This window comes from Aptenodytes patagonicus, chromosome 4, assembly GCF_965638725.1.
Source record: "Aptenodytes patagonicus chromosome 4, bAptPat1.pri.cur, whole genome shotgun sequence".
NCBI classification, from domain to species: Eukaryota; Metazoa; Chordata; class Aves; order Sphenisciformes; family Spheniscidae; genus Aptenodytes; species Aptenodytes patagonicus.
The window spans coordinates 59,995,933-60,014,660 of NC_134952.1; the positions used below are offsets into that span (position 1 = coordinate 59,995,933).

The 18,728-nt window shown below is 38.3% G+C and overlaps 1 protein-coding gene across 1 annotated transcript in view; it reads right to left on the reverse strand.

The window, feature by feature from the left end:
- COL25A1 (collagen type XXV alpha 1 chain) overlaps positions 1-18,728 on the reverse strand; it is a 337,364-nt gene that overhangs the window by 49,060 nt on the left and 269,576 nt on the right. The window contains exons 15-18 of the mRNA XM_076336882.1: positions 17,883-17,927; positions 12,920-12,952; positions 12,720-12,755; positions 8,734-8,778 (exon numbers count right to left, since the gene is read on the reverse strand). Coding sequence (XP_076192997.1) covers positions 8,734-8,778; positions 12,720-12,755; positions 12,920-12,952; positions 17,883-17,927 — 159 coding nt within the window. The remainder of the gene's footprint in view (positions 1-8,733; positions 8,779-12,719; positions 12,756-12,919; positions 12,953-17,882; positions 17,928-18,728) is intronic.

Consider the following 18,728-nt stretch of genomic DNA (forward strand, 5'->3'; position numbering starts at 1 on the left):
AGCTATCCTACTTTGGTAAATAAAAATATTTGAACTTACTGATAAAATGTTATATTGTTGCTAAAGCCATAAAACACAAGCCCGTTATTCCCTTTACAGATATAAACTGTGCAAGAGCTCTTAATTTTTTTTTTTTAAATTCTCATGGCCACCTTATTATTTTACTTCTACATGAGCTTACTGCATTATTTTCTCTATGTTATAGAAATGAGACTAGACCAACCTTTGGACCCTGAATTTGCAAGAAGCGATGTAATTTCAATCCTTATCCTTATCTACTGCTATGCACTAGAACTAGCCAGAGAAGTTTAAATGTCAAACTCTCACCTTTATTACATAGTGCATTGGTCCTGAAATGTTTCATTCAGTGTCCACCCCAGTGTTGGGACCATGGCTGTTCTGCGCCTCCAGAGCTGACTGCCAGGTCTGCCATGGAGCCAGGACACACGCAGCTTTCCCTGGCGCTCACTTGCAAGTCCGAATGTGCCAAGGCCAGCACTCCCACGTGCACACCTCTGGATGGCAAACCATGTCAAAGCATCCAGAATTTCTGTGGAGGATTCTGGTAATGTGGGTCCACACCACAGTTTCCATACACAGAAAACCTAGCTGTGTGGGCTGGAGGAGAACCCTGACGTGCTCCGACACGCAATCTGGGGGCAGGCTTGGAGCTCCCAAACTCCTGCCTGTAGGTCTAGCGGTTCTCCAAATGCTGCCCGCATCTCGCATGGGGCAGTCTGCAAAATCCTCAAAAGCCACAGTCCCTGGGAAAGCCCAAAGTGTCCATTCTGACAAGCACTCACAAGGAAGGGTCCTCATTTTAATCACTTCAAGAGACCAAGGTGTACTTGTCTTAAATGTTACCCTGATTCACTCATAGGCATATTTAAAACAAAACCAGTATGATGCCCTTTCCTTGCCTAACACTACTGAAAGAATCCTGCAAAGGTGGAGATATCTAGAACAAGAGCTAGCAAAAAACCCCCAAAACCAGATGCAAGGCAATTCGGAGAACAGCTATGAAGTTATCATAAATTGGATTTAGTTCACTGGTGCCTGTGTTGATTTTCCAGAAATTGCCATCTGCTGCCCTCAGACTTTGTTTCCAAGATTGCTATCTAACCAAAATACTGCAACTTTTCCACTCTGGAGAGGAGCAAGGGCCAAATTCTCAGGAGTCTAGAACAGAGCGGTCCAGGGCATTTGATGAAGCTGTACTTGCTCGTGCTCAGCCTGCGTCTGCGGCACTCAGTTCCAGTGAAGCAATTTCTCAGAAACTCAGCCAGCCTTAGACTATACAAGTCAGAGAGAATGGCACCTTATAGTTTCTCACTGTGAAGGGCATTAAAAGGACTTTATATATAGCCTGATGTCCATGGGAATTTTGCTCTCAGGAGGACTACAGTATTCAGCTCGTAATAAGGAAATGAGCAAGGTAAAAGGAAATCTGATAAAAAACCCTAAACCCATTTTATAAGGTCTTTGTTAAGGCTTTTCATACCAGTTCAGAATTGGCTCCAGAAACGGCCAGTTAAAACAGGCTGTCTGCCTCACTCATCGCATTTGAAACAATATCTTTACTCCCTAATCAGTCTCTAAACTTAGAAAAACAATTCTGGTTTAGAATTTCCACATGCATGTTTAGTCTTTGTGATTCTTTTAGAGTTAAAGTAGTAAAATGTACTACCTTACAACCTGGCTAAAACCCTGAAGCTTCACAACTAGCCCTACTTTGTATGACATTTATTGCTTTTTAGTGAGCCTAATTTTCTCATCACTTTTAAGTTCTGCAAGCTTAGAAGGTATGCTGCTTTGGAAGGGTGCTAACAGAACCAGTAATAATTCTGATTAATTCTGCATGCATTAGTCATATCAAGGACTTCTTACTTCAGGGCTAATTATAATTCAAGTCAGCATGGTACCTACTTTTGAGGATAAGAATAAAAACAACTTGTTGTAATGAGCACCTCATTTTTAATTCTTTGCAATGACTGAACTGCTAAATTATTAAGAGTCTGGCACCAAATTGTTTCCTTTAGAAAACAGTTAGATGAGAAATCTAAGGAATTTTTATTGCTACTCTGAAAGATAAAGAACTTCATTGCATGCACTCATTTCTGACCATCTAAAATTGTGTATTTGAGGCACAGAAATACTTTCAGATTACTGTTGTCAAGTCTTCTTTGTGGATGACAAAATACTTGATTTCTGAATTCAACAGAATATTGGACTCTCAGATTATTCAATTGGGTTCAAAATTTCGATTGGATTGATTTTTTTTTATAAAGAAAAAATATACTATGCTATAAAACAGATGCTGTGAAATAGATCCTTATAAGCTGTCTTCCAACTAGTAATAGCTTTAGAGAAAACAACATCCTGTGTTTCAGTTACTTATGTTTTAGCCTTTTCCAGGAAAGAAAACGAGAGCTTTCATGATTTGGAGGATATAGTTTCTGACAGATTAATAAGAACTGCATAATATCTCGAAGAACGCCCTAGTGAACACTCCTGACGTGCATACCATCCAATGTTAATGATGATCTCATTTTCTGGCCTTGATTCTCAAAATTAAGTCTGGGAAATTACATCTACCCTATGCAAGTGATTACTGCCATAGCATATGGAAACTAGACAGCTAGGAATGAATGAACAAAGCTAGATATGTAACTACATACATATAGATATATGTTTGTATATATACTTCCACTCTGGAAACCAAATACTGAAAATTAGTTGCACAGTTGTGTAATTCTTTTTATTTTATCTTTTTTACCTACCCATGCATTGAGCTACTTCTGGAAACTAGCCTTCCAAATGCAGGTACTAAGTCCTATTTTTTTAGATCAGTTCCCATTTTCACCCAGAACATGCATCATTATAGTCTACTTTTCAGTATTTGACCTATACTGCACTGCACATTTTCCTCCGCTCAGACAGATGAACCACTCTTAAGAACACTGTATGTGAGTGATGAAAGGCTGGAAATTAGTTCACACTTGAATATTTCAAAATACTTATCAGCTAACGCAAGTGCTTATCAGGGAGAAACATAAGTATCTATAAAGCAGGGTTTGAAGCTGAATTCCCACAATTTTCAATTGCTGCAATTAACATGTTCTGCACATCTCTGTATCCAGGATTCGGAGATGCCTGTCACAAGGTCAGCTGGTCCCTTCCAGCTCCTGAGTTCAGGCTAGAAAGCGTTCTTCGTATGGTGAACTATAGGATAAAGATGAACTGAAGCCTGGGCAAGAATATCTCAATCCTGGAGAAAATGGAAAGAGAGAGATATAGGCCCTGCAGGTTTCCTGGTAACAGTGACTAACAAGGAAGAAAAACAGGAAGAAGAATGGAAATATGGAAAAGGAAAAATGCATTAGGAAAATGTGCTCAGCCTTCCTAAGAACTCCTGGGGGAAAAGGGGAGTTTGAAGAACTTTTCTGTAGGTGGTGAATGTCATTGACTCCAAATGAAATGCTTGGAACTACCGTTTACTTCAGATTTCTTTTCATTTTGCTACCACATGACAAGAGCAACATCTAAACACATGAGCTTCAACAACAGTCACTCTCTTTTCTAAAAGAGTTTAAATAGGAGACTAAGTTCTATGCATCCAGCTTGAAAATTCTGCCTCTCATTTTCTCTGAAAGTTTTCTTCTGTAACAGAAGTCACTGGATGAAAGGAGTATCAACTCTTCTACAGCTAAAAAAGTTCTGTGGAGCAGCAAGTTTTTCAGTCTTTACATGGAATTAGGAAAGTCACAGGATAAGATCTTTGAGTATGAACAGAAGAAAAGAAATTTAAGTACAGAACAGATGAAATTTAGAACTGTTTTTGCTTTCATAAAAAGAAAAGAAAAAAAACATGATTCAAGTTCCCATATCCTTATCCAGGTTCTTCTGAAACCTTGCTCAGACACAGTCCCAGGGAAGTCAATCCAAAGTAATTGTATAAAAAGATACAAGATGCTGCATACTGGCAAGTCTATTAATCAGCCAGTTCCACTGGATCTGAAAACACGGAAAACTTTCCCTACTTCCCCAAAGCAGGAGGGCTAAACACCCTTTCTTTTCTCATGCCAAATCATTCAATAGCAGTTTTCTTGAACACAATAGAATAAAAACTTAGTTGCACTCACAAGCTTGTTTCAATATTTGTTTTAAAGACAGAGGGAGAAATGCCAGAAATGCTAAAGAAAAGCCAGATTCTGCATAAAGTGCTGCTACTGAGAGGAGGCTTGTGTTCTGTGAAGGCTTCCCACTGCAGTGATGAAGTTGAGGACTGTACTGCCCAAATGCCAGAAAATGCAACACAGTGGATTTGAGAGATGTCTGACATTATAATGAATAAGGTATGCGTGATTTCCTTTACAGTGAGTGCTGTTTTGTATGTACCATCCCATAAAAGTCATTAGATAAAACATATATGAAGTCTGTGTTTCCTAGAAGGTATTCTGCGTCTGCTTGGCATCAGTTGGGGGATATCAGAGCGATGAGTTAATATTCTGTGTTTAGGTGTCTTACTCGTTTCCCAAGTGACATGGTGGAACACATTCAGGGGCTCATTAAGTTTCCAGTCATTCCTAAACAGCAACAGGTGCTTGAGAAATGTTTCTCCAGCATGTCACAGACAGCTTCATCACTGTCTTGGAAATAACTGACTGCGCTTGTGTTTCCTCCATGGCACCAACTGACAATGAGGAGAGAACGAAAACGAACAGGAAGAACTCCCAAAACATCCACATGTGCATAGTGAATGGGTCTGGAAAAGTAAGTAATAAAAGACCCTGCTGCATACTCTGAATTCAGATATGATACTCGCATGTCCATCCAATGTTGCTGTTCATTCAGACTCCAGTATCACGTTCAAACCAAGCTCTAACAGGTTCCCGGGAACATTGATTAATTAATTGAAATGTCATTATAAGAAGCTGAAACTTTGCCAGTGATTAGTATTTATTAATCCTTTAAGTAGTTTGGCTACCTGTTCAAGCATACTGAACTGGATGCCTTGGGAAGCTTCTTCAACCATGAGAAGAAAGATGAGATGTAGCTGGAAAGATATGGTCCACTGCCTGGCATGGCATTTATGTTTTCACAGGCTGGTTTAGCATTTGTAAAGAGTGCTATGTATGTGCACAGTTACCTAAAACATTTCATAATACAGCCTGCCACTGTGGAGAGATTAATTCACAAGAAAGCAAATTTGTAGTTCAACTAACAGATTTAAAGAAAAGGAGACTTCAATTCCTTACACAATAGTCAAAGAGTAAATATTTAAGACCAGAACTACATCCAAGAGTTTCCTATGCGTAGAATATCCCTGTATCTTGATCTTCTTTTCTTTACATGGAAGTCCTAGAAGATACTAAAGGAAATTCTTTCAAAATTAGGCAACATGGAGTCTTCTCTTGCCTCTTTCTTCTCCTCTATCTCAAAGATGCCTGTACGTATCAGTCCATCAACATCCAACAATTCCAAAGCTGTTTAGAACATAAAAGCTCTATAAACATGATCCTCAGACAACTAGCTTGTTCATTTGAAATCACCTGTGTGATTTGAGTTACTGTGTATCAAATGGATATGAACATTTGCTATTTATTTATCTAATTTCCAGAAAATATATTGTCCCCATTCCTCGACTACTTGGCCGGTTGAACACAGGTTTAAGCAATATCCATTCATCTACAGGAATTAATGCACCTAGATGCACTTGCCACCTAGGGCTAACCTTTCAAACCTGCTTGGGAAATGTGTTTTACCAATAACTCAGGGCAAAAGCCACAAAACAAATAGAAGGTGTTAATTTCTAGAACATCATAGGAAGACACAAATTTGGAGAACATTCTGTAATTCCAATTATGTAAGACTGAAGAAAGATCAAAAAGTGCGGTGAGAACCCTAGAGCTTTTTGGCTGCAAGGGACCTCAACAGAAAATTTTGTAGAAGACTTTTGAGTGTGCATGTGCATGCTTGCATAATGTAACAGAAACTGAAGAGAACAATACTGCAGAAAACAAGAATAGTATCAAAATAATACCAGCAATACAAGAATATTTAGGTTTTTTACTGGGAAAGAGATTAAATGGCCACTGCCTTGTATTGAACCCCATCACTTTCTCCTACGTGACCCTGCTAGCGCTTTGCTTGAGTTGCCAGATGTCCATCTCACAAAGTTTGGGAATAGCCTGCAAAATCCCTGCTGACAGCTACTGTGCTGGCACGCAAATGCACAAGAACTCTGTAATCCGTTTAAGTGTTAGGAAAAACTCCCCTTATGGAAACTTCTCACGTGTTGTAAGAAGTTCCTAGGTGTTGTAATGACATTGTACGAGGTTTGTACCACATCTGTTGCATTATGCCACCACTGCATATCACTATTAAGACAGAATAGCAGACATGTCTTAGAGAGTTTTATAAAGTCCTGATGGGAACAGACCCCAGGAGCCCTGAAAAAAAAGTAACAAACAACAAGGAACAAACAGGAAAAAAGAAAAAATAAAAGTCATTGCTCCAAATAAGAGTCCTTTCAATTTTGTGCAGTAACACCATGATAGCACCAACAGATTGCAAATCCAGACAATTGGATTTCCTCTATGCTCAAGTTTCTCATCCAGTCACTGTTATTTCAAAGTAGCTTTCAATCAGCACCAGTTGACTGGAAATTTGTTTCTCCATAAGATATCACTGAGGTTGTTCTTGGAAATTGATGAGATGACTTTACCATGGTGATACATAAATCTTTGCTAAAACAGAGGGTGAGAAAAGGGGCTAAACTACTGCTTTTTCTCTGCTGATGAGTGCCCATATTCCTAACTCCAGCCATTCTCTGGTTTCTGCTACCGCTTTCTCATGCCACAGACATAGTCTCTGCAACAGAAAAAACTAGGCTTCTTTCTATAGACTCCTTAGTTAAACGGAGTTTACAAATGCCTTGAAGCAAACAGCACCCATCCTGCAAGTTTGATGTGACCAGATCTGCTTTGCTCTCTCCTATACACATTCTGCTAGCTTGCTTGTCACCATCTGGGGTGCATCGAGCCACCTCAATGCAGAATTGCACTAGATGGAATTTCTTCACTGAACCACCACTAGTCTCCCTCTGACCTACATTTTTAATAGAAGCTAGCATTCTCCTAAAGGATTCATATTTGACCAAATTATTCCATTTTATTCTGCAGGCAACTGCACTGTTTTTCCACTGTATCCACTGAATTCTGAAACACATTTTCACTGGGCAAAACTCCCACACTTCATCCATTTTTCACTTCGCATTTTGCCTTTCAGGTGAACCTGAAAGCTGCCCTTCTGAGCCATTCTTACCACCAACAAACAAAGCTTAACAGCAAAAAATTTCCCGGAGCAGAGACTCAGATTTAGGCTTTTTTATTTACTTGCTGATGATATGCATGGACATGCATGATCTGCATGAACATGGAATCCCCAAAGACCAGCCATAACCCCAGCTGGTTTTGGCAAGTGCCCCCAGGACGCTGGCACTGACCTCCAACTGAGCTATCTCTTTGCTCACTATTAAAGTAAACAGAATAGGGATTGCTGTCAAAGTTCCTTATAAAAAAATAGAGTTCCATCACACGAAGCACTCTGATCCTACATGATCTTCACTAGTCAATATAGGGTTCATTCTCGCAGAAAATGAACCACCTCCCTGGGAACTATATTTTCAGGTATTACAACATACAAACTTTAATATGCCCGTTCAATTCTTCCCATAATTTACTAGAAACACAGAAGGGACATTATGCTTGAATGCTGTGGCAATTCACAGGTCCCTTGAGAAAACCACCTCAAATGTTACATTCCATGAGATAAATCCTGAATCCTACCAAAACGGACAAGAGTTTGGCCTCTGGTTTATCCTCCTTGTTATTGGAGAAATGATATAAACTATCTCCTGAGGTATGCACAGGCCCATGCTGGAATGCAGAGAAAACATTTCAAAGAGATTTTGTTCTCAAAAAGAATAGCTTTGCCATGAAGGAGAAGCAACCACTCTAATCTGCACTCACTCAGGGTATGTGAATCCACTCACTTTGTGCAGTCACAGCTGCAGTTACAGCTCAAACTGTGCAAGTGTCTGCAACTCCCAATGCAACCACTTATGCTAGAACTAAACCAACCACATGTCTTCTGTATCAGCTTACCTAAAGATCCCAGACAAACCGGAAGCCAGGGACTAAACCAGGTATTAGGTCAGGGGCTGTAGCTAATACTGAATAGAATCTTATTAAAACATTTTGACTTGTCAGTGGAAATAACTGCTGTGTAATGGAGCACAGAGTATTTTTGTCGACAGAGCCAGTTTTCCACAGCCTGTGTATAATTAATGCAGTTCTCTGGCTGGAGGCTTGGTACATTCAGTAGACTATTGCTACTGGAAAGCACCCATCAAAGTGGAAACCAAGTAAAACTTTGATGACAAGCCTTTTCCAATTAATAGAAATATTAAAAAAACCCCTATATTAGTTTTTTTTTAAAAGCACTAGAATGCAATGTTTTACTTCACATTTTAATGTAAGATATACTGTTTGCTTACTCATAGACACTTAACCAATTTTCCGTGTGAAACATTTCTGTGACAATCCCCAGTTCAATACCAGAGACTCAGAAGAAGATATAGCACAAGCACAGTAAGTCCATTTTAGTCACATTCTTGCAGTCCCCTGCTCTTTGTGGTGTCCCCCCAGTACAACAGAGACCTTTATTTACCTTTATCCCAGGGAGTCCAGGAAGCCCAGGAAGACCTGGTTCACCCTATACAGGAAAATTACATAGTATTACAGGCATTATTCAGTTATCGTCACTATCCAGCGAACACCTCTGTATATTCTGCAGCAAGAGAAAAGCATAAATGACTGCTAGTCAGTTCAAGCAGGACTGATATTTTCAAAATGAGTGACTTAAATGTACAATTAGTAAGAGTCATGTTAAGAATTTAAATATCTTCTGGGAACCTTGGATGTGAAGATGACACTCAGGTAGAAAATCCATGTCAGGAAAGCCAAAAATGAATTCACGTTAGCCTTCACTAAAAGAGAAGAAAACAAGCAGCACTGGTTCATTTTACATGCTGCCATTTCAGTTCCATACTTACAACAGGTGTTTAATTCTGTTCCATTTTCAACTCTCAGCTAGATATTGTGCTGTGTAACTGTCTGATTTAGCTACAAAGCAATTCAGAAGAGCTTGGTTTAAATTGTGCAATTCAAGCAGGACTGCCTAATTACAACTGGGCTGTCATTTTTATAGAGCTATCCGTAGCATCATTTCAGTACTTGCTATTTGTGAATATACATGGTGTCATGAAGGATAGTGGGAATGTAACCTTCTATTGCTTTACCCAGAAATGCCTCGCTTATTTAAAAGTGCAATAAAAAGACCTATAGTACTGAATTTGCAAGGGTAATTTTGCAACAGGAATTGAAAACTGAGTACATTAATTTTGAAATGAAGTTGATATTAGTCTAAGACAAGAATGACAACATTCACACAAATGGTCATTTTGAGATATCAGCTAAAAGGAAAGATGTTGTCTAGGGAAATAAAAATGATGAACAGAAAAAAAGAGCAGTAACATGTGAAGAAAACATTATTTTAAAGGCTGGAGATTTTATTTTAATACAGACGTGGATTCTAACCAGCACCTTGGATCTGAATATTCCCTGAAGTTTCTGGAAGCTCAGGTCTGAACTCTGAAGCCAACTTTTACCTTTATAATGAATTGAACTATATTCCAGATTTTATACACTCCTGAGCTTTACAGAAATCAAGATTTCAACTCTGTGGTTTGGGCTGATTCATACAGATTGCACTATTAAAATATTTTATATGTGTGTGTATACACACACACTTACATACATTCATACACTCACATATACACGTATAGGTACACAAACATAAACACACGTATACATAATATAGATGTTCATCAGACTACAGTACCCAAATACACTTCTTTGAGGCAGTAGCATTAAATAGACTTGAAGCGCTAATAACAAAATTACATTCTGCCACAAACTGAAAAACACAATAGAGGGTCTGCAAATCGCTTTTCCAAATGGAGTGATTTTTAAATGTTATAGAAGGAGCTGATAACAGCTTCTTTGTCCATGCCAGTTACTCCAAAATTTTAACTGCTCACATTGCCTAAAAGCACAGGAAAGATTCCAGTCTCAAAATATCAACTATGAAATGAGATGAAAGAGCAGAGGCTAGGATATAATTTTCAATAGACACTATTATTTCTTGGTATGTTGCCTAACACTTTCTAAAACAGAAAACAGGTTGTCACTCTTGCAAAAGAATAATCCTCGAGAAGGCCTCCATTGTACTCATTCCTGACAAAATGCTAGCTCCAAAACCCTACTCCTCTCTCTTTTGGTTTCTTACCTGAGTAGCCATACATACCACACTGCTACCATGCCCTTTTCTCATCTAATTGTGGAAGCATTATATTTCACTTCTAAGCACAGCATTTGAATAATTATAACTGATAATCTATTAGTATTGCTGCAGTAGGTCACTGTTTAGTCTTGGGACAGAGCTGACCTCCATAGACCCACACATAACAAGCAGAAATGATCCAGCAAAGCCAGTTCAGAGTCACAGTAATCTAAAACAATTAAGATGCTCCTCAAAGATACATTAAAAAATGTGAAACACAATGAAATCACTAATGCTTCATTAGAATTAGTATTGTAGATGAATGCATAATATTTTCTTTTCTGGATCTTTCCTGATACAAAAGATCTGAGTATGATCTATGAGAAGAATGATTTTTAAAGAAAACAAGGCTGTATACTAACTCCATCTCATAATGCTAAGGTTGGCAGGGCAGGTCGTTCTATCACCTCTGCAATACATATGGCACACAACAGCCTTGTCAGGCCATTGAGATACTGTCACATTTCATTTCATGTAAATAATATTCAGGTGGGCAGCTCAATATTTATCCATCCTTAGAAGATGGATAAGGAATAACTGAAAGAAGAGGAAGAAGCAAAATATAAGGAAGGAGGGAAGATACAAGAAGGAAATAGGAATGGGACACAGTAGGGGGAAAAGTATTGAGATGACATAGAGGGCAGAGACATGCCTCCAGCTGAAAAAAGGGTGCCCCACAACCTCTGGTGGGGTGAACGAGTCCCTGCTAAGCAGGGGGCAGAACAGCAGACATGGGGCACCTGGCTGGAGGAGGCACTCTGAATGAGCACATTACAGGAGCTGCTGGTTCAGGCCGGGGACAGAAATGTGGCATACTGGAAGCTTGTGAGGTGAAGAGGAAAGAACACATTAAGTCCCCTTTGGTGTGAACAACAAGCTGAGACTATAGAAAGTCTGAACTGTGTACCTCTCACTTATCTATGTTACCTAAATGAGATCAAACCTGAGTGCCTGGGGACTGAGATCCAGGAGCCTGCTGATAAATCACTGCTAGTTTTGCCTCCATGGCAGCCAGCTAATGAGAGTATGAATCTCAACAGGCTCTTTCTAGTTTATTACCCAAGCAAAGCATACACTGCAGAATGCACACACTGAATGATTCTGTGGATTAGATAGCTTTAAACTACTTTGATTACCTTTCCGAATTAAAACTGCATTTTACTGAAGAACCGCATTTGCAACTATAATGGTATTTGTTTAGTCTGTTATAATTGATGACAGTTATAATTTCTCAAACAAGAAGAATTAACTTCTTATTTTATTTTACATTTATATGTGTTTGGGGGTTTTGCTTAGTCACCAAAAGACCTTGAATATTAGAAAATGGTTGTACTGTCATTCACTATATAGAATTTTAGCTCTTGGCTGTCTGTCTGGAATACCTGCTAGCTCAACTGGTAGCTGGACTCTGCTCCACTCTGGCAGCAGTGGGTAATTTTCAATGTTATAAGAGGCAAGAATGGTGCCGAAGGCTCCCGAGGGAAACCAAGTACTGCAAAGCAAAAATCTGGTTCCCTCATTGTCTCTTCTCTTTGCCCTTTCACCAGCTCTCCCAGCAGGACCTGCCTCCTAGTCTCATGAAAGGCAGCTGAAGGCACAGCATTCACTGTGTTTGATGTACTATGGATTCAAAGAGGAAATTCCCCAGCTTCAGAAGGCCTCATGCAGCACAAAGTCATTACAGCTCCTGCTGGACCTTTACTTGCAAAAGCAGCCTCAGCTACACAGCACCCAGGGGAATTTATTCCCCTGGAAGGACGAACAGGGCAGCATTAGCTGGTCTATGTCCTTCCAAACATGCCACATGCCTCCAACAGTTTGATTCCCCTTACAGGTATATGTGAAAGGGTTTCTAGTCGATATTTATTTTCTTCCTAATGATATGTAATAATGTACCGTAGTCTGAAGGTTAATATTCAGTCAAACATGCAGGGTTAACTTGTGATCAACCCAAGGAGCAGAGCCATTTTTGTTACTCTCGCCAGCTGCAATTGGGTAAGCTTTCAATGCAAGAAGGGCGCTGTGGTTAGAAGAGGAGGTGGGTTATTCTAATATTGCTTCTCATGCTAATTAGTATCATCATTCCTGTGCTTTTTTAAAATACAAAATGATCATACACCAAATGTGTACAGGCCTTGGGCTGTACTGCCTTGAGATCATCCTAGTACGGGTAAGTGGCACTGGTAACATCTGTGTAACATCGTTTATCACAAATCCAACAGAGAGGAAAACTGAACATTTCCAACCAATACCTTTTGTCCAGGCCGTCCAGATTCACCGGGTTCACCCTAAAAGAAAAGAGATGAAAGACATGAGATCTGACAAAATGAATTAAAAATAGAGCTGGAGAAAACCATAACATTAACGGTACCCAAAATGTCCGTGACACTACAAAGTAACACAGACCAACCACCCCTCTTCTCCCTGTACAACTGCTTTAAAACTAAATTACCTTAATTCCTGCAGCAGAAGAACCAGGGTCACCCTGATACGAAATCCACAAGAAATAATCACACTTATTACATATACAGTTTTTCAGGAAACAGATATAACGAAACATGCAAGAGTATAGCAAGATTATATAGCAAAATAACTATACAGCAAGATTACCTGTTCTCTGTGCTGCTACATAGGAATTTACCCAATGAATTAAATCAGATTGATGCAGAAAAGGAACAGTATTGTTTTCAAGAACATGCAGAGAGATTTAGTTTCACTCATCCAAACAGCATAATGGTTAACCTCAAATTTCACAACTAATAATGTAGATGTAATAATTGCAGATTTTGTATAAATGTACTTCATAAAGCCAGAAGATGGGACATATTTTGACATCTCTAAATTGCTGATATAGATTAAAAATAATTTACTGCCATTTACAAAGAATATGAGCAATCTTTTTGACCTAATTCTACAGATGGCAAGTGTCAGGTCTCAACTGACAAAGCTTCTTGTGCTAATGAACATTAGCCTTGAAAAAAAACCCCAGTGACCTATGTGTTTATCCCCATCAGGACAGGTCATAGCTCTATTTCCATAGCTCTTCAGTGTATTTAAACTGATAGTTTAATGCAGTTAAGTGTTATACTTTACAAGATGAGAGCGCTATAGTAATTTATGTATTCAGGAAAGGTCTTTGCTCTGAGGAGGCATCTAGCATTCAAAAAGATTCGCCTGTGTTTTGCTGGGTTGACTGGATTTGATAGGCAGTGATATGCACAAGGGCAGGGGATCGGTGAGTGACCTGGCCAAGGAAGCTTTTAGCTCCCAGTTTTGTACAATTGTCACAGGATCCTTAAAATTCTTGTAAACTTACTTCGCTGCATTTTTTTTCTTAAATGATACGTCAAACAAAAATGAAAAAAACCCTAAATTAATGAAAAGTTTGCTAGTCAAACTACATGCTGTTGAAGATGGCTAGAGTGCTTATATTTGAAGAACTGTCTCATTATTTGTTATTCAAAGTAAATTTTGATTGTCATTGACAGTAACAGGTTGCTACACAGTAGCAACTTCAAGCTCCCCAACAGCCTGCTAGTGATTTACATAGGTATCATAGGAGCCAGTACTGTAATCCACTTTGAAGATGTTTAAGCAAAGTATAAACATTGAATATTCTTTGCATTAAAATACAAACAAGGGATACCCATTCCTGATGGTTCGGTGAAGCTGGAGGAAGCGTTCTGTGAATGCCATGGTTTTAAAGTTGGTTTGGGTACGGGGTCTTTTTGGTAATAGTCTCATAAAATTAAATGGTACCAGATAACACGCTCACTGTTCTTTGAAGAATAGGAATAGATTTCCTCTACACAGCTACTGCAGCTCGCTTTTGTGTGAAGAAAAAATAAAAATCAGTTTTATGAAGGGTTGATTCATGTCTGGAAATATGAGCTGCCTCATTTTGATAGACACGCATGAGTGATACTGCTGATATCCCTTACAAGCATGTACAACTGCAAAGCCTCAAGGACTTTTTATAGCAAAAAAATAAAGTGGCAAAGCAACTGGTAAGCGACGTTCACCAGTTAAACTTTTTAAAGGATAATGATGGATATGGGGAAGATAAGACACAAAGTATTTATAATCCACCTTCATGCAAGAATGAAAATTAATATGGGATTAAAGAAAAAATTATGGTACAGCACGTTCTCAGTTCTCTGATGAGTCAGACAGTTTGAAAATGAAGAAACTTTAGCAGGGGAACATGCACACAGAAGGAAGATACTTGGTAGTGTCTAGGGACCAAGGCTACAGTAGAAGACTAGAAGCAAGAACTCAAGTCTGGCATTGACACTGTCTTCAAAGTAGGACAATTCAACAAAGACCATTTCTTTCTTAAGTCACAGGTCAAGAAGTAAGCACCCAAGTCCCTATTTCTGAGGTACAGCAGTTCAGAAAAAGCTACAATAATTGCACAAACAGGAACCCATTCCTAAACCAAGTCTGAAACTGTTGTCACCTGATCTCTCTCTCACCATATAAATGTAAATTCAGTATTTATCTCACAGAAACATTATTTAAGCTTTTAAAGAAATGTTTTTGTTTTGTGAACTATGAATTAAATCTCTTATGCATATGTGTAGCATTATGATCTAGTGCAATGGTCTCTGCATTTTTTTACATAAAATTAACAGCTTGTTTACTGAGTAGGAAGGGTTTGTACATGTATGTGAACACTTGAGAACTGAATGGATACCAGCCTTATCTCATCTCTGAACAAGTCATCCAGCAGCTTTCTTAAAAACGGTCTTTAAAAACTGAGCCTTAATAAGTCTTACACTCCTCACAAGTGTTCAGCTGGCAAAAACTTTCAGTACTCATCTGGTAGTGAAATTCCATAATGTAACACATGCCCCAAACTTTTCAGAGCTACCCAAACACAAGGCACAGGTTGTGTAGTAGGGAAAAACTATAACAGAAGTTATGTATAAAAGCATAATGCATCAATAAGGCATTATGATGCATTAAAGGTGAAATTTGCTGGAACTCGATTTCATCTGCTTCTTTTAAGACAACAGACAGGTTTTTATGTTAATCTCCTGCCCAACAGAAAGCACCCAGTGGAAAACATAGAAGGAATGCTATTGAACTACTTTGAAACCCTGCATTATAGCGGGGTTTATAATCAAGGTAAGTTTATCTGCCTCCTCAAGATGATCATGACACCAGTAGAGAAAGTGCAGACACAATACAGAAAAAAATACAAATGAAAAGTATAGAAAAAGAGTCAAGGCTACTTTGTGAACATATTAATTAAATGTGACTGTGATAGTCATTCTGATTTCCTCGAACACATATGATTAGCGACTGCTGGGCAAATTAATGATGGAATTATACATAATGATCATACAGTAAAAACTTTCCCCTATGCTGAAGAGCAGGAAAGAATACAGTCCTCGTTAAGTAGTACAAATGTAATGTAATTACACCAAATTTAATGCTGACTCCTAAATTACCTGTCAAAAAACACCCTCCTAAGCTCCCTACAAAGTGCTATTTGCAGAGCTATCTATCAGAAACTTTAAGCTGCAGCTCTCCTGTAAGATCTGGATCTTTTTTTTCTGGGTGGCAGATTGTCTTGCGGGCAGGGAAAATGGAAGAAAAATAATGAAAGTCAACTAAGTCATAGTTCTGCTCACTCTGTTGTAAAAATTCATGCAGTGGATTCTAGCCTGTTACAGATAAAGCAATGCACTCCACACAAACAGAATATATTCCTATATCACCACCCCACCTCTGCAACTTATATGAAACCTGGAAGAGATGGGAGACTTCTGTACTATGAAGTTCAACAAATTTATTGAAATTTCCTCAGATACAGCAATATAAGAAGTCTCCTGATGACCTATACTTTCCACAAGTTGATCCCAACTAGACTGCCAAACTGTTGAAAGCTCACACAGAAATATTTAAAACATTATACTTGGGGAGAAAGGACTTCCCACTGAAAGAGGGAGAGAACTTTTTCGTCCTTAAACAAGATCCCAAGCAGGGTGATGTGCACACTGCGGACCACAGTGCAGTATGGGCATTCTAGTGGATGCAAGCTCGCTCTAACAGTTGATAAAGTAGAAAAGCAAGAAGTGAAGCTGCACTAGGCTTCCCAGAGAGATTATTAACTTCCCATTTACTTGTTGCAGGACTATTTATCTGAACAACAGTCTCATACTTGCTAAGAGATTATATTCTTGAATCACATAAAAGTGGATCAAGATGATGTTACCGGCATGCAGTTGTAAGGAACTAAATAAGGTTCTTAAGACTTTCATCTGGGTTAATAAGCATGACTGCAGATGAAGTATTATTTAAATGAACGCTGTGAATCAAATGACTATTCTTAAATCTAATGTCTATTTTTAATTGCTGATTTTAGAACATGTTCCATAAATCCCCTGTGTTCTTGAAAGCATAGCTTTACTGTATCCAAACGATAGGACCTGAGAGATTTGCATGCATTCCTTACCAGCTTGATAAATCCATCATAAATTTCTCCTTGCACTAAACTGATGTGAGTTGGTTAAGCAATTACATATATAGGGCTACAAGAATAAATTTTTATGCTTCTGCCCAAGTGTAGTCACTAAAATGAATGTTTTTAGAAGCATATGAGTTCCAAAGCGATGGCCAGAAGAGATCATTATGACTGACCCTTCTTCCTGTGCAACACACTTTGCTCCTACTGCTAAAGACTATGACTTGTGTAAGTAAAGCACATTTAAAAACTCAAGTTCAATTTTTATTTTTTTTGCAGTGATACAGCATGAGTCTCACATAAAATAAATCAAAACTAAGTAAAATAAAATTTTGACAATGTCTACTCTTTAGTGACTTCTACGACACGTTGGTACTTTGCAACAATGAACTAACAAGGTATTAAGTGAGGTTATTGCTGATGTCATCTGGCAAAAAGATATAAAATGTAGTTTTTATCTTCAACTCTCAATTGTCCAGCTGGCAATTTGGAGGGAAGTTACCTATCACGATACCATATTTTTTGTCCCATACTGGTTTAGTCCCTCTCTTTGAGGGGAACAGAGAAGGAGAAATGTAAAAGGATATATCAGAAATGGCTATAACTCAGCAGACCTAGTACCAACAGTCTGGCAGGTTGTGACCAAAGTTTCTGTATGATGCAAATTTCAGGAAAGAGTAGTGCTAATTAGAGACATGCTGATGTATCCTGTACTAAAGCTGCTGCTGTATAAAGTCAGGAATTTTATGCTTAATTGGACAGAACAGTGACATTTTTTCTGCTGTTCATAAAAATGAACTCAGTCAAATCACTCAGCATCTTTACCAAAAAACCCAGTTTAAAATGCATTTTTTCTTTTAATCAAATTATTATTTTCATTAGCTGGTTATACTGTAAGCATGCCTAAAGCATGCATTTTCTCCTCTACTAATAAGTAATGTACCTTTTCTCCTGTGTCACCCTTCAGTCCATTTTCTCCAGCATCACCCTATAATTAAAATACATATTATATTTTAATGATTTTATGTAAGCACACAGCGTGCAGAGAAGAGTCAGCACTCCAACATGATTAGCAAGCTAATTTTGTTAATCAGGTAGTCAATCTCTCTATGACATGGTCAGGAAGCATGGCTTATATAGCTGCTATGTCTTATACAGTCTTCACTATAACTGTAATCCTTTTCACAGGTCCTCAAAAAAACCCACAAACTATCAAATAACTATCTTCCTGTCGGTATAGTCTACAAACTTCCCCAGTTCACTGTGGTTTAGCAATGAAGGAATGATTTTATGATGATTCAGCATTTTAAATTGCCAGTACGTATGGTTTTTTCCAACACAGAGACATTCACCTAAATGCATCTAATCAAATTCAGGTGACAGTTACACAATTCCAATACTTTTTATTAGGGTTCTCAAGTAATTTATAGCATATACTCTCTGAGTCTGAAGTCCTTCATGAATGATTCACAAACTAGAAAAACTTCACTGAATGCCACTCCTCCAAGGAGCCACCAAAATGATTGTTATCGCTACATAAGTTCTATGCATTGTTTATTGTTAAAAAAGTGATGTTCAGATAACACTTTTTCATGGCTGGGTAGACATTTTCTATGTTAAAAACAACTTTGTAAAGAAACATTTCAAAAGATTTATCTATAAAAAGACCCAATTTCCATTTATACTCATATAGCCATATAATAAGCCCAGACTACACCAGAAAGTCTTCATAATATATAAGACTATAGGCCAAAAATTTCTGTGGGACTTGAGGTTTATGTAAAGTGTG